A 13,830-nucleotide genomic window follows, 5' to 3' on the forward strand; every position below is an offset into this window, starting at 1 on the left:
CTGAGACACTTCCTCTTGAAGATGTCCTCAATGGTAGGGAGGGTTGTGTCCTCGATGGAGCTGGCTGAATTCTCAACCCTCTTCTACCTTTTCTGATCCTGTGCATTTGAACCAGTCAGGGATGCTACCAGTTCAGAATGCTCTCCCGCACAAGGGGAGCCTTTTCTGTTTGGCTGCCAGTGACTAGTGCTGTTCCACAGGGGCCTATGTTGGGACTGACTCTTTTTGCGTTATATGTCAATGATTTGGATGATGGAACTGATGGCTTTGTTGCAAGGTTTGCAGACGATATGAAGATAGGTGGAGGGGCAGCCAGTCTTGAGGAACAGAAAGGCTACAGAAGGACTTAGATTAGGAGAATGGGCAAAGAAATGGCAGATGAAATACCGTGTCGGGAAGTGTATGGTCATGCACTTTGGTAGAAGAAATTAAAGGGTTGACTATTTTCGAAATGGAGAGAAAATACAAAAATCTGAGGTGCAAAGGGATTTGGGAGTCCTTGTGCAGGATTCCCTGAAAGTTAATTTACAAGTTGAGTCTGTGGTGAAGAAGACAACTGGAGAGGGTTCAATAGGGGTCCACGAAAATGGTTTCAGGAGTGAATGGCTTGTTATATGAAGAGCATTTGATGACTCAGGGCCCTTGTTCACTGGAATTCAGAACAATGAGGGGTGACCTCATTGAAACCCATCAAGTGGTGAAAGGCTTTGATGGAGTGGATGTTGAGAGGATGCCTTCCTATGGTGTGCAAGTCTAAGAGCAGAGGACACAGCCTCACAATAAAGGGGCGTCCTTTTAGAATGACGATGAGGGGAAATTTCTTTCGTTCGAGTGTGGTGAATCTGTGGAATTCTTTGCCACAAGCAGCTGTGGAGGCGAAGTCTTTATGTATGATAGAGGAAGATAGATTCTTGATTGGCCAGGGCATGAAGGGATATGGGGAGAAGGCAGGAGACAGGGGCTGAGAGGAAAATTGGATCAGACATGATGAAATGGCAGAGCAGACTCAATGGGCCAAGTGGCCTAATTCTGCTCCCATGTCTAATGGTCTTGCATACATCTATAGAAACTTAGAAGAGCTGCTGGCACGCCTCCTTCATGATTTCATCAATGTGTTAGGTCCAGAGTAGATTCTCTGAGATGTGGAATCTGAAACTGCTCACCCATGACCTCCAGGGCTGTGGATCTCATGCTAGAAGATGTAGTTGGATTTCATCCTCTTCTTCTTGACCATCTCATCTGTCGTGAACCTGGAAAATTCTCTATCTTAACCAAAGGCCTTGTAATCAGAAATGCTGATTTGCCATTCCTGCTACACTCTAAATAGAATTGTGTGGAAAATCAGAAAAAGCCTTATAATGTACATTCACAGGTCCTTAAAGAGCAAAAAGGCTGTTAAGAAGGTATATGGTTGCTAGAGAATCATTGCTTTTATTTTGTTAAAGTTTATGTCATTCGACACAGCTAAACTTGTTTTATTTCCTATCTTTTTTTTTGCTTGTTCTGCACCAATGATTTCTTAAGTTGTCTTTGTATTAATTTTGGGAAGTATAACAGTTTAAAAGGGGAAAATAATGTGTTTAATGCCAATTGGGAAAAGGAAAGAACTAACTTAAGCTTTTAGAACTAATTATTTCAGAGCACTTCATAATAGTTTTCCAAAGAGGACAATGTAAGTTTAGTAACGCAATCACTGGGTCAAAAAATAAAGTCTAAAGAGGCTTAATTCATTTTATATTTCCTTTATGTAGATTAGTGCTTAAATGACTTAACTGTAGCTGGAGTAAAGTTGGTAAAGATTTTTAATGAAAATTTAAATCCATTATCTCCTTTTAGACATTTGTATTTCTTAATTAGCCTTAATATTTCCAGTTGCTTTGCATTTTCATTTATAGTGTTGGAAATAAGCATCCAGTTTCTGGTCACAGGTGCTGTATTATATACCTCCAAAACTCTCAGTGAGGTACTTAGTTTGGAAAAATAATGTGAAGGCTAGAAATTTTAAATAGTGATCTATTAATTTAATCTATAAAAATGTGAATAATATAATTTGGGGTTTGAATCGATGCAGTTAATACATATTTATATACATATAACTAAATTGCGTTTAATATAGCTCTCATTAGCTGTAGTAGGTACATTTTGATGCATATTATATAAATTTTACTTGATTTCGGCATGTTGTACTTCAGGACACATAATACACTCAGTGGCCATTTTATTAGATATCTCCTGTACCTAATAAAGAAGCCACTGACAGAATCAGAATCAGGTGTATTATCACCAGCAGATGATGTGAAATTTGTTAACTTAGTAGCAGAAAAAATAAATAAACAAGTAAATCAATTACAGTATACATATATTGAATAGATTTTAAAAAGTGCAAAAAACATAAATACAGTCAGCCCTCCTTATCCGCGGATTCTGCTTGCGCGAATTCAACCAACCGCGGATCGCGAAAGCCCGGAAGTTCTCTCACCAGCACTTGTTGTTCGAGCATGTACAGACTTTTTTTCTTGTCATTATTCCCTAAATAATGCAGTATAACAACCATTTTACATAGCATTTACATTGTATTAGGTATTATAAGTAATCTGGAGATGATTTAAAGTTTACGGGAGGATGTGCGTGGATTATCGTGGATCGGGATCGAAAAAAATCAGAAGTTCTCTTACTAAGTAAGTCGGAACAGGTACATCCAGTATTATTTAGCGTCAGTTAATCAAATGTTTGTCTTAGTATATAGTATATATTTTATCTTTCTATGCGTATAAAACACTTAATAACGTATGTTTCAGCACCGGGCTTGGGAACGGAAGTTCTCGGGACTCGGGACAGATCGCTCCTGAGTGCACTTTCCACCATGCCGGGTTGATGTGAGGATCAAAAACCTAAGACCCCAAAACCCAATAATCAAACCACTGCGTTGCTTAGTAATAATTGTAGCTTTCATCGGGGCAGGGCCTTTCTCACTTTATCCTTTAAAATTGTTCCGATCGTTGACCGATGTAGCCTAACGCTTTTCCAATGACCGATGGCGTTTTACCTCTTTCCGATCGCTTTATTATTTCCACTTTATTTTCAATCATGATTATTTTCGTGAACAGAAACACTGCGCATTCAGAGCTCTGGTGCGGGGTCTTAATGTCCACCACACTGAGACAGGTTAAGTAAGGTCTGGGGTTCTGCTGGGTCCTAAGGTCCACTGGAATGAGAATGGTTCCATAAGGGACTTGAGCATCCGCAAATTTTGGTATCCGCGGGGGGGGGGGGGTCCCGGAACCAATCCCCCGCGGATAAGGAGGGCCAACTGTACTGTATATTTTTTTAAAAAGTGAGGTAGTGTTCAAGGGTTCAATGTCCATTTAGGAGTTAGATGGCAGAGGGGAATAAGCTGTTCCTGAATCACTGAGTGTCTGCCTTTCTGCAACTTTTCAATCAGGATTGTGGGAATGTCTTCGATTGCTGAAGCCAGCCCCTTTCAAGGTTTGATGTGGTCTGCACACCACTGTTGTAACATGAGGTTTTTTGAATTACTGTCGTCTTCCTGTCAGCTTGAAGCAACCTGGTCATTCCCCTCTGACCTCTCTCATTAACAAAGGGTTTTTGCCCACAGAACAGCCACTCACTGGATGTTTATAGTTTCACCCTGTCTTGCACCAACAATTGTCAATTAGACCACATTTCTTCCTCATTCCGAACAACAACTGACCTTCTTGACCATGTCGGCATGCTTTTATGAATTGAGTTGTTGCCACATGATTGGCTGGTTTAGATATTTGCATTAATGAACAGGTGTTGATAATGTGGTCGCTGAGCATATATCTTTATCCGAATGTGAAACTGTAGATTATTTTTGTCTCCATCTCTGGAGTAGCCAGTATACAGCCGATCATAAAAAAAGCACTGAGCTTTGAGTTTAAAGCTAAACCACTTTTCATGATTGTCTTTGTGCCTCTTTAATGCTCAGAGCAAAACTAAGTTAGAATTGAAAAGGTAGATCAGATGGGAGAACTGGTTTGCAAGGGATCAAGGTGTATGGTACTTTCCCCACAGCATTGTGAGTCATCATTGCAGCCTCTGCTACATGCGTTAGAAATTTCTGAACTGATAATTTTGGTGGATAAAAATTCTAGAGCAGCATACTCTTCCTAGTTCAGAATTCTGTGATGGCATTCCAGGCGGTGACAGAAAGATTAAAAATTCAACGGGGGAAATTATCAACGTTTGTCACACTTTCCTTAGACTTGTATTGCAAACGAAAATCTTTGTTCACGGCCGACACCGATCATAATTTGCTCTTACACTCAACTATTTGTAATTCAGATGACTTTGAGAAACATTTGGAAAGACAGCTTGCACAATATTAGTAAGTGCTGTACAAATTTAGCCCAAGATTCTCATCAAAATCGGCGTCTTTGTGTTTCACTTCTCCATTTCCTAGTCTGAACAAACACTCCTGCAAATAGATTACCTGTCAAATGTGACCGCAGTGCTGGATGAACTCAGCAGGCTGGGCAACATCTATGGAAAGAAAAGGGCAGTCATTGTTTATGTCCGTAGCTTTCCTCTGGACCTAATGTTGACTTCAGGAGGAGGAAACCAGAAGTCCATGAGCCAGTCCTCCTTGGGGGATCAGAGGTGGAGAGGGTCAGCAACTTTAAATTGCTTAATGTTATCATTTCAGAGGGCTGTCCTGGGTCCACAGGTAAATGGCATTATAAAGAAAGCATGGCAGTGCCTCTTTTTTTTCAGAAGTTTGTGAAGTTCGGCTTGTCATCTAAAACTTGGACACACTTCTATAGAAGTGTGGCGGAGAGTACATTGACTGGTTGCATCACGGCCTGGTATGGAAACACCAGAGTTCTTGAACAGAGAAACCTACAAAAAGCCTGGATTTGGCCCAGTCCATCACAGGTAAAGCCCCCCCCCACCACTGAACACATCTACACGGAGCACTGTTGCAGGAAAGCAGCACCCATCATCAAGGACCTCCACCATCCAGGACATGCTCTCTTCTCCCTGCTGCCATCAGGAGAGGGCACAGGGTCCTCAGGACCCTCATCACCAGATTTAGGAACAGTTCTTGTTCCTCAACCACCAGGCTCTTGAAACAGAGGAGATTACTCCGCTCGCTCCAATGCTGAAATGTTCCCATAACCATGGACTCACTTTCAAGGACATCCCATCTCAGGTTATATATAACCATATAACAATTACAGCACGGAAACGGGCCATCTCAGCCTTTCTAGTCCGTGCCGATGCTACACTCATCTAGTCACACTGGCCCGCACTCAGCCCAATATAACCGTCTGTCAAATCTCTTTATATTTGCATGGTTTGTTGTCTTTTGCACACTGGTTGTTTGTCTGTGCTGCTGGGCCTGGTCTTTCATTGATTCTGTCATGTTTCTTGTATTTATTGTGAATGCCTGCAAGGAAATGGATTTCAGGATAGTAAATGATGACATGTATATGTACTTTGATAATATACTGACATTCAGCTTTATATATCTGTATTTTAACTTGCCATGAAACTGTACCTGACTTCAACTTGTTCTACCTTGAAAATGCAGCGTGCTCAATGTCGTGCGCAGATGAACAATGGTGTTATAACAGAAGTTGGGAACAGTTGTATTCTATTGATTCACACAGTCCAATTGTCCAGCAACTTGTACCTAAACTCACTTGTAGCTTTGGAGAGCTTGGTTTAGTGCTGGCGTACTTCAAAGTTCAAAGTACATTGATTACCAAAGTATTGTTATAAGGATCAGCCTGTAGCAATAACGATCAGAGTGGCACAGACAGAACCTGTACTTACCAAGCCCTTTGGGCTTCCAGAATTCTCTGAATTCTTCATCCTGGATGAGTAACTACTAACGACCCAGCCCCAGACCTCTGTACCTCACGCACGTGGTCCAACTTGAGCCTGCCGCTGACTTACTGAAGAGATTCATCCTCGAGTCCTCACCCATGGACACCTATTCTGTTATAACCATCATCCCTTGGTAATGATGATCAGAGAGAATCTGTATTTACCAACAAGTAACCTTTATTATCTCACCTAAAAAGCACGTGGGTTCACAAATAGTGCAAGCGATGAAAGGAAGCAGATAACATTCAGAGCAGAAGTTTACGAAATTGAGTTCACAGCAATGAAGCCAGTGATCGCTGCAGCCAATTCAGGAGCCCGTTAATTGCAGCCCACATCCTCAGTTCAGTGCAGAGACGAGTAAACCTCTCGGGAGCAGCGAGCTGAACTGGCCCAACTCCCGCCTCTGGTTCTGACACCCTGACTTTTTCTGGCCCTGAGTTTAAATCGGTCAAACCTTGAGTCCTTCCTCAGTCTCGGGCTCAGGCCGGGCCCCACCGCCTTGACTCTTCATCGCCTCTGCTCTTCTCACCTCGCTTCTGCCACGTTGAAATGCTTCCAAGTCTGCTCCAGGTAGGGCCAAACATTGGCTCATGCCCTGCTCTCGTGCCCAGGCCAGGCTGCCTCGATTTGTCCTGTACACACCACGTCACAATTGTCCTGCACATTTGAGACCTCAGTTCACACCCTAAAAATGCCAGGTTGTACAGGCGGTTCAGTAGCTCAACTCCGAAAGGGAAGTTGCAAGCTATCGATTGCAGTGATTGTATCTGAGTTTAGTACAGAAATTTTTTTGTTTTGTTTGCTGCCCGCAAGTCGTCGCTGTGCCTCACCAGTGTCACTTTAAACTGATACTTGCTTCTGGAGTAGAGTTGCACATTGCAAGTTAGCACCAGGATGTTTGCAAGTGGATGAAGTTGGCACTCGGACGTGTATTACTGAAGTCGTTGAGGTTCGGTTAAAATGTGAAACCATCTGTCTGACTTCTCGGGCAAATTTGGCATTGTTTGAAGTAGAGCAGGAGCAGACTCCCACTATATACAGTAAATCTGAATTAAAACAATTGATCATGTTTTGTACATTGAACCCTTTGCACAAATCGATTACAATGTTTGCCTAACTAATGTTGATAACATTGCAGGAGAAATGCATTGATTACAAAACTCAATGGAATCTAATAAAGCTGTGAAAGGAATTAAATAGTTCTTTTTTCTCAGTGGGGTTAATATTTTGAATATAATTTTGACTAACTACATTTCATTTAATTCTAGGTTATCTTCCAAACTGTATTCAAGCAGTTGAAGCCATGTTAGCCACGGCTAGTATTGGTGCCATTTGGAGTTCTACGGCCCCCGACTTCGGTGTAAATGTAAGTATTTTGACCATTGTGTGAAATATGAGTAATTAGCTGCAAATATCTGTTTGCTACCTTCAAGGCCTTCAGTGGGGCTTGTTTTAAGTCACAACTCTACACCTGAAGAAGAGGGAATGACTCCTTTTCACTCTCTTCGGTTTAGTGTAACGTGTACAGTCGTCCCTCAGTAATCGTGGGGGATTGGTTCCAGAACCACCCCCCCCCCCCCCGCAGGTACCAAGATCCGCGGATGCTCAGGTCCCTTATATAAAACGGCGTAGTCATCATCATCATGTGCCATACTCTGCCAGAGCCTTGGCAACAACTTTCTTCCACTGTGATCTTCGGCAGTCAAACCTCTTGCATCTCTGGCGGTGAGGCTGGTCCACTTCTTGATGTTGTCGATCCAGGTTGTCCTCTGTCTGCCTCAGGAGTGGCTTCCTTCTACTCTGCCTTCAAGCACAGTGCGTTCCAGTGTGTCATCAGTTCTTGAGAAGTGTCCAAAATAATGAAGTTTCCTTTGGATAATGGTTTCCAGAAGTATTGGTTTTGTGCCAATCTTTTCTAGGATGAAATTGTTGGATCCGTCTGTATGTCCACATCTCAAATGCTGTCAACTTCTTTTCATCAGCTGCTTTTAGAGTCCATGTTTCACAGCTATATAGGGTTACTGGCCAAATGAGACTCTTGAGTTCTATTTGCATATAACCTATGCACATCCTCCCGTATGCTTTAAATTTTCTCTAGATTACTTATAATACCTAATGCAATGTAAATGCTATGTAAATAGTTGTTACTCTGTATTGTTTAGAGAATAATGAGAACAAAAAAAGTCTGTACGTGTTCAGTACAGACACAACCATCGTAACTCTTCTGGGAACGCTGATGCTGCCTTGGCATCAGCCGATGCCAAATCTCCCGTGATCTTTAAGTTCTTGAGGCTGTAGCGCTTTACGTAGCTAGCCAGCCATCCCTTACTAGCCTTAAACTCCTTCCTCTCGCTCACAACACAAGTAGTGAACGAGCGAGACTCGAGGTGAACAATGCTCAACCGACGAGTGCTGGAGAGAGACTGAGGATCTGTGAAATGGCGAGAGGCTACAGCAAGGTATGCCTACACATCACTTCATTCGCGTGGATTCAGCGTAGTGCTCGGCGCGCAGCAAATTCAAGTTTTGCGTTTTGGAACTTTCTGGAATTTGTTCCCCCCGAGTATTTTCAATCCGCAGTTGGTTGAATCCGCGAATGCGAAGGGCCGACTGTATTTTGTTCAGATTGTGAAAGAGGAAGAATTGCACCTGGATTGACATCCTCCCTTTTTCTCTTTGTTGTTCTCTCTCAAAGTCCTTTTCTCTGGCCTTCTGAAAACATTAACGTCTCGGAAATGAGGCTCTGATGGTCTGATCTTCCATATGTCAGGTATTATTGGGATAATTAAAAGGCAAGACCATGTCAACTGAGCCACTTCTGTACTTCATGGAACAGCTACATGCTGTGTGCCTTCAGTTTGAGCTCACTCGCTGGTGGTTTGAAGGAAGAACTTTGACCTTTGTGAACCTGCAGTAATGGCACTTAAAGAATTGTATCAACACCTGATGTCTTGAGGGCTGAAATGTGCTAGTTTTGCATGAGTTGGGCTGGAATGTGATAACGAGTCTTTGTCACATCCATTCCATTCTACTCTGAGACATTTGAGCATGAATGGCAGAGGAATGGGAAGAGGTGTTACCACTATCTTAACAGAGATGAATATAAGATCCACACATGGCAATGAAATTTCTAGTTAGAGCATAGAACAATTAGTACGTTTGCTAACGTGAGATACAACATTACTACTTGGTGTTCCAATGTAAGTAGCTGCAATTTGCACAGAGGACCCAACCTTTGTGGGATTGTTAACTCTGGAAACCACTGTCTTTTTTTTAAAACAGTATTTTTAATAAGATTTTTACTTTTTAACACACTCATGTATTTTTCACACTTACTGGCGGAAAGCAGTATAGCAGCTAAACTAACGATTTATCACCTTTCTAAATTTTTCATCGGCTAAGTATTAGCACATTACCCACATGATGTAACTGTTTTAATTATGTAGCCTATTAATTAATTCATCACTCCCTAAGGAATTTTCTTTATCTTGTCTATAAAAGTGATAGATTTTTCAGAAACACCATCTTCATTCCGTTGTCTTACGCCCCTTGCGTTAATTCCTCTCTTAGCGTTGTTGCTCAGCTCTTTATCTAGTTTGCTTAGTATTTGTATGTTGTTTCTACTCTAACATCAACTGAAACCTTGGAATGAAGACTGCTCACCATTTTTGACTCTTGGAAGAACCCTGAAGTTCAGAAATTAAACAAAGACCCAACATTAGTTTTTGGTACTTTGGTCCATACTTGAAATATTAATGAATGGGACCATGCCTTTGCTGCCCATTCTGAAAGGTATTTATTTGCAGTAAACGTTTCTCTCAGATTTACGAAGACAATGTGGGAAGTAGGAGCACATTTTAATGACTATGTGGTGGACGTGTTCCAGCCTATGTCCTGAAATGTTTCTATAATGAGAACAGTTAAAATTGCCTTTGGTCCAAAATTATCTCCATACCCTTCAAAGTACTATTGCATATTTTGCAGAATTATTGCTTCTAGATCTCATGATCGTGAATGTATTGCTTCAGTTCCTTGTAGTAAGTAAGTGGGGACATTCCTCCTTGTAATTCTGCCAAGTATATTGCCTGTCGAAATGAGATTATAATAAAGTGTTCAGTAATTAATTAATCTTCCTCTTAAAATCTCTGGGTTTACACTGATGTGCAGAAAAGGGTCAGGATGAGTCTTTGACTTGGATTTTCAAGGGGGGGGGGGAGATTAAAAAAAAGCAACTGGTCAGTGACTCACTTGCATTCAAGTCCTACACATGGCTGGTGTGTGATGGCCTGAGTTATGAACGCTGTTTTTTTTTTCAAAATAGCAGGATTATGAATGAACTGATGATCTGTTGAGAAGAAAGCAAACAGTTGGAAATATTAAAATTGAGGCACTGCTGGAGCCAATCTAGGGCAGTAAGCACAAGAGTGATAGGTGATTGGGACTTGGTATGATTTGCAATAGGAGCAGCAGAACTTGGGATGATTCCATTTTACTGGTGGGTGGAGAATTGAGAAACTGGCCAAGAGAGCTTTGGGATTGCCAGGAGGTAGCAAAGAAAAGGATGTCGGCCAATTAATAATTAAAAGAGGTCATTACCTCAGAATGAAGAAGGACCATAAAGGACTTTAAAATTGGCCTTTTTTAGAAAATAGAGGTTGTTATGCAGGACATTACTGGCTAAGATTGGGGGCGTAGTTCAACTCTGATATTTGTCTTCTCCAGATAGCCATGAAATACAGAAAAATCACATGAGTTGTTGAACGAAAAGACATCAAACCCCTCTCCACATGAAAAGGAAACAAATGAAACTCGCAAACTCCAAAACTCCCGTCCCCTCCCTCGTGCAAAAAAAATACTGACAGATCGTCCACACGGAAAATGGCGGCCGGAATACCAAACTCCAAAGCCCCCAACCCCCTCCCTCGCAAAGAAAGAACAGAGACAACGGCACCAAACCCCCAACCCACTTTGTCATACACAAAAACCAACCCATTGCCCACCCAGAACCCCAACCCGCCAATCGGCAACAAGAAAGAAAACACAGAAAGCGGAAAGAGAGTTCAGTTTATTGTCATTCAACCTTACCCATGTATACTGCCAAATGAAACACCATTTCTCTGGGCCAACGTGCACAGCACTGTCTCTCTCACTCTCTGACGCACAAGAAAAAGTAACATTACTACAAATAAATTAACAAATAATAAGGTGCATTTATGCACAAGTTTAAAAAGTAAGGAGTATAATGTTACTGGCGCTTCATACACTATGAGACCTGGGTTGTGCCAGAGCGTTCAGTGCTCTTGTATCATGGGGGAAGAAGCTATTTCCCATCCTAACAGTTCTTGTCCTAATGCTATGGTACCTCCTGTCTGATGGTCAAAGAGATTGTTGGTTGGATGGGAGGGGTAATTGACAATGCTAATCCTGCGTTGAGCTCTGGATAAATATCTCTGAATGGTGGAAGAGAGACTCTGATGATCTATTAGTCCTCACAACATGCTGCCAACTTACTCCCCTTTGATTAAGGGGTTTTTGTCGCATCTTCTGATATTATTGGGCAACATTTCTTTTTCTGTTTGACAAAACTCCAGTGAAAGATTTTTAACATTTTAGTAGGTCAGTGGTGCATGACAAGTAGAAATTGTTGTTGTTACCTTGAAGGATTGTGAAGACATTCCATTTACCGTAATTTGCAATTTAACATACATCTGTACAATGGCTAGGCAAATTGGGCTGCAAAGACTGGGTACTCTTTTTCTTTCCAGGAGTACATTTGACATATCGACCTTTTGTACGTTTACCACGGTGTTGAGTTTTAGGGGGAATCGGAGAAATAGCAAAGGGGAAATTGGAGCAATGGTAACTGTGGGATAACAAGCTGAACATTTCTTTTTAATGTCTGTATTGCAAGGAGATGAATTGTTATTTTTAAAATTCAACCATCGTGTCTCACTGAGCAAAATGTATACTGATGGGCAACAAAATATTCAATTATCCAAACTGAATCTTCATTTTACAAATATTTGACTGTCTGTTCTTTATTGAAGGAGTATTGTTTGCCGTCACTGTGTGTGTGTTGGCTTTACTGTTCCTTCTCAAGAGGTGGCAGTATAAAATAAAGGAACTGGTCAATGTTATATTTGTTTATAGTTTATTTAGAAGTACGACATGGCAACAGACCTTTCCAGCCGAACAATTTTCTTTGTGATGAAATGTGAGATGGGGTCTTGTTATCCATAAACAGCACATAGTGGGCAGAGCTAAGCCATCTCCCTCTGCCTTAAAAATATTTAAAAAATCCATCATCCTTTTGAAAAAGAGAATCCCAAAGGTTTGTTGTGGGGATCAGTGATGTTGAAGCATGGGGGGGGGGGGGGGGGGACTGAGGAAAAAGGCTGAAGTATTTGCAACAAGATTCAGCCAAAATTGCTGAGCGGATGAACCATCTCTTCTGCTATTTGATAACCGCCCCCCCACCCACCCCCCCAAAACAGATAAAAATCCTGAGCTTATCTCTTTCCTTCCAAGTGATATCAAGAAATGACTGTGGGTCCAGACAACATCCTAGCTGCAATAATGCAGACCTGCACTCCAGAAATGGCTGTACCACAGCCAGTGTGTTCACGTGTGGATATAACACCATCTATCCAACAGTGTAGAAATTGCACAGTGATGTCCTGTTCATGAGAGACAAGCCCAATCTAGTTTGTTAACGGTTCGTTTACTCTCAGTCATCAGCAAAGTAATGTGGGGAAAAGGTATGTTTCATCTTTGCCCAGTTTGCTCCCGTTTGTCTAGGGTAAACTGGAGCTGACCCCGGCAACACTGTAATCGTGTTGGTGCGGATACTGTGTGATGCACCCCCAGTACAAGCCCACAATATAAAAAATCAGACAGTACACAATATATAGTTTAAATGATTACACTTTATAGTTATTTCTTGGTGATGAGTTAGTAGAAATAAATACAAGAAAGGTGCCAAGTCAGTAAATTTATCAGTTCTGTGCACAAAAGAATTCATTGGAGCTCACGAATTTAGGTATCCTTTCCACCCATCGATCTCCTCTGAACTCCGTCGACCCTCGGCTGGGATCACTCCCGGTGATCTACCAGAGCGCTTGACTCACGTCCGACCTCTCCTCTCCTCCTCAAAGAAAAGCCTGCGCATTCCCTCCGGTTGCCACACATACAGATAGAATAACGTGACTTCCATTGGCTAGCAAATGAATACAAGTCCCTTTAGCACTAATTATAACCCAAACATGCTGCTACAGAGAACCCTTAACCTCAGCAGTTAACATTACAGAGAAGCAATGTTGTCAGCCTTAACAATTAACATTACAATTAATACTACTGAGAACCCTACAGGTGAAATTGTCAGATTTGTATTATACATGTATATATTTTTTTGCAGCTGTTTGTTTACTTGCTATTGTAAATGTGCTATACGTGCCTTGTGCTGTGTAAGACTGTAGGTTCTGTGTTTTGCACCTTGGCCCTGGCGGAACACTGTTTTGCTTGGCTGTATTCATAGGCATTTGTGTGTGTTTGACAATTGAACTTGATTTTTGCAGGAAGAATTATGAATCATGGGAGAGTACTGAGCTTGGATACATAGAGAAATATCAGAGTTTGCAATTGCAGGGTATGAAAGACGCCAGTATTAGGAAAGCTAATAGAATTTTATTGCTTATAGCTAGAGGGCTTGAATTCAAATGTAGGGAGGTTATCCTTGAGTTATGTTTGGCATGCATGAGACCGTATTGAAAGAGGGGTTTGATTGAATCTTATAAGATCTATGGAGTGTTGTCAGAACAGTAGTGAAAAGGTTGTTTCCTCTTCTGGGAGAAAGTAGAACTTTGAGTCACTGTTCAGAAATAAAGAACATAGATCACAAAATATTTTCTCTCTGGGGGTCATTGAGTTGTAGAACACTACAGCGCAGAAAGATGCCCT

The 13,830-nt window shown here is 41.5% G+C and overlaps 1 protein-coding gene across 1 annotated transcript in view; it reads left to right on the forward strand.

Annotated features, from left to right (window-relative positions):
* Positions 1-13,830, forward strand: part of aacs (acetoacetyl-CoA synthetase) — a 152,812-nt gene that overhangs the window by 47,181 nt on the left and 91,801 nt on the right. Inside the window, exon 5 of the mRNA XM_073065526.1 lies at positions 7,143-7,240. Coding sequence (XP_072921627.1) covers positions 7,143-7,240 — 98 coding nt within the window. The remainder of the gene's footprint in view (positions 1-7,142; positions 7,241-13,830) is intronic.

This window comes from Hemitrygon akajei, chromosome 14 (genome assembly GCF_048418815.1).
Source record: "Hemitrygon akajei chromosome 14, sHemAka1.3, whole genome shotgun sequence".
NCBI lineage: Eukaryota > Metazoa > Chordata > Chondrichthyes > Myliobatiformes > Dasyatidae > Hemitrygon > Hemitrygon akajei.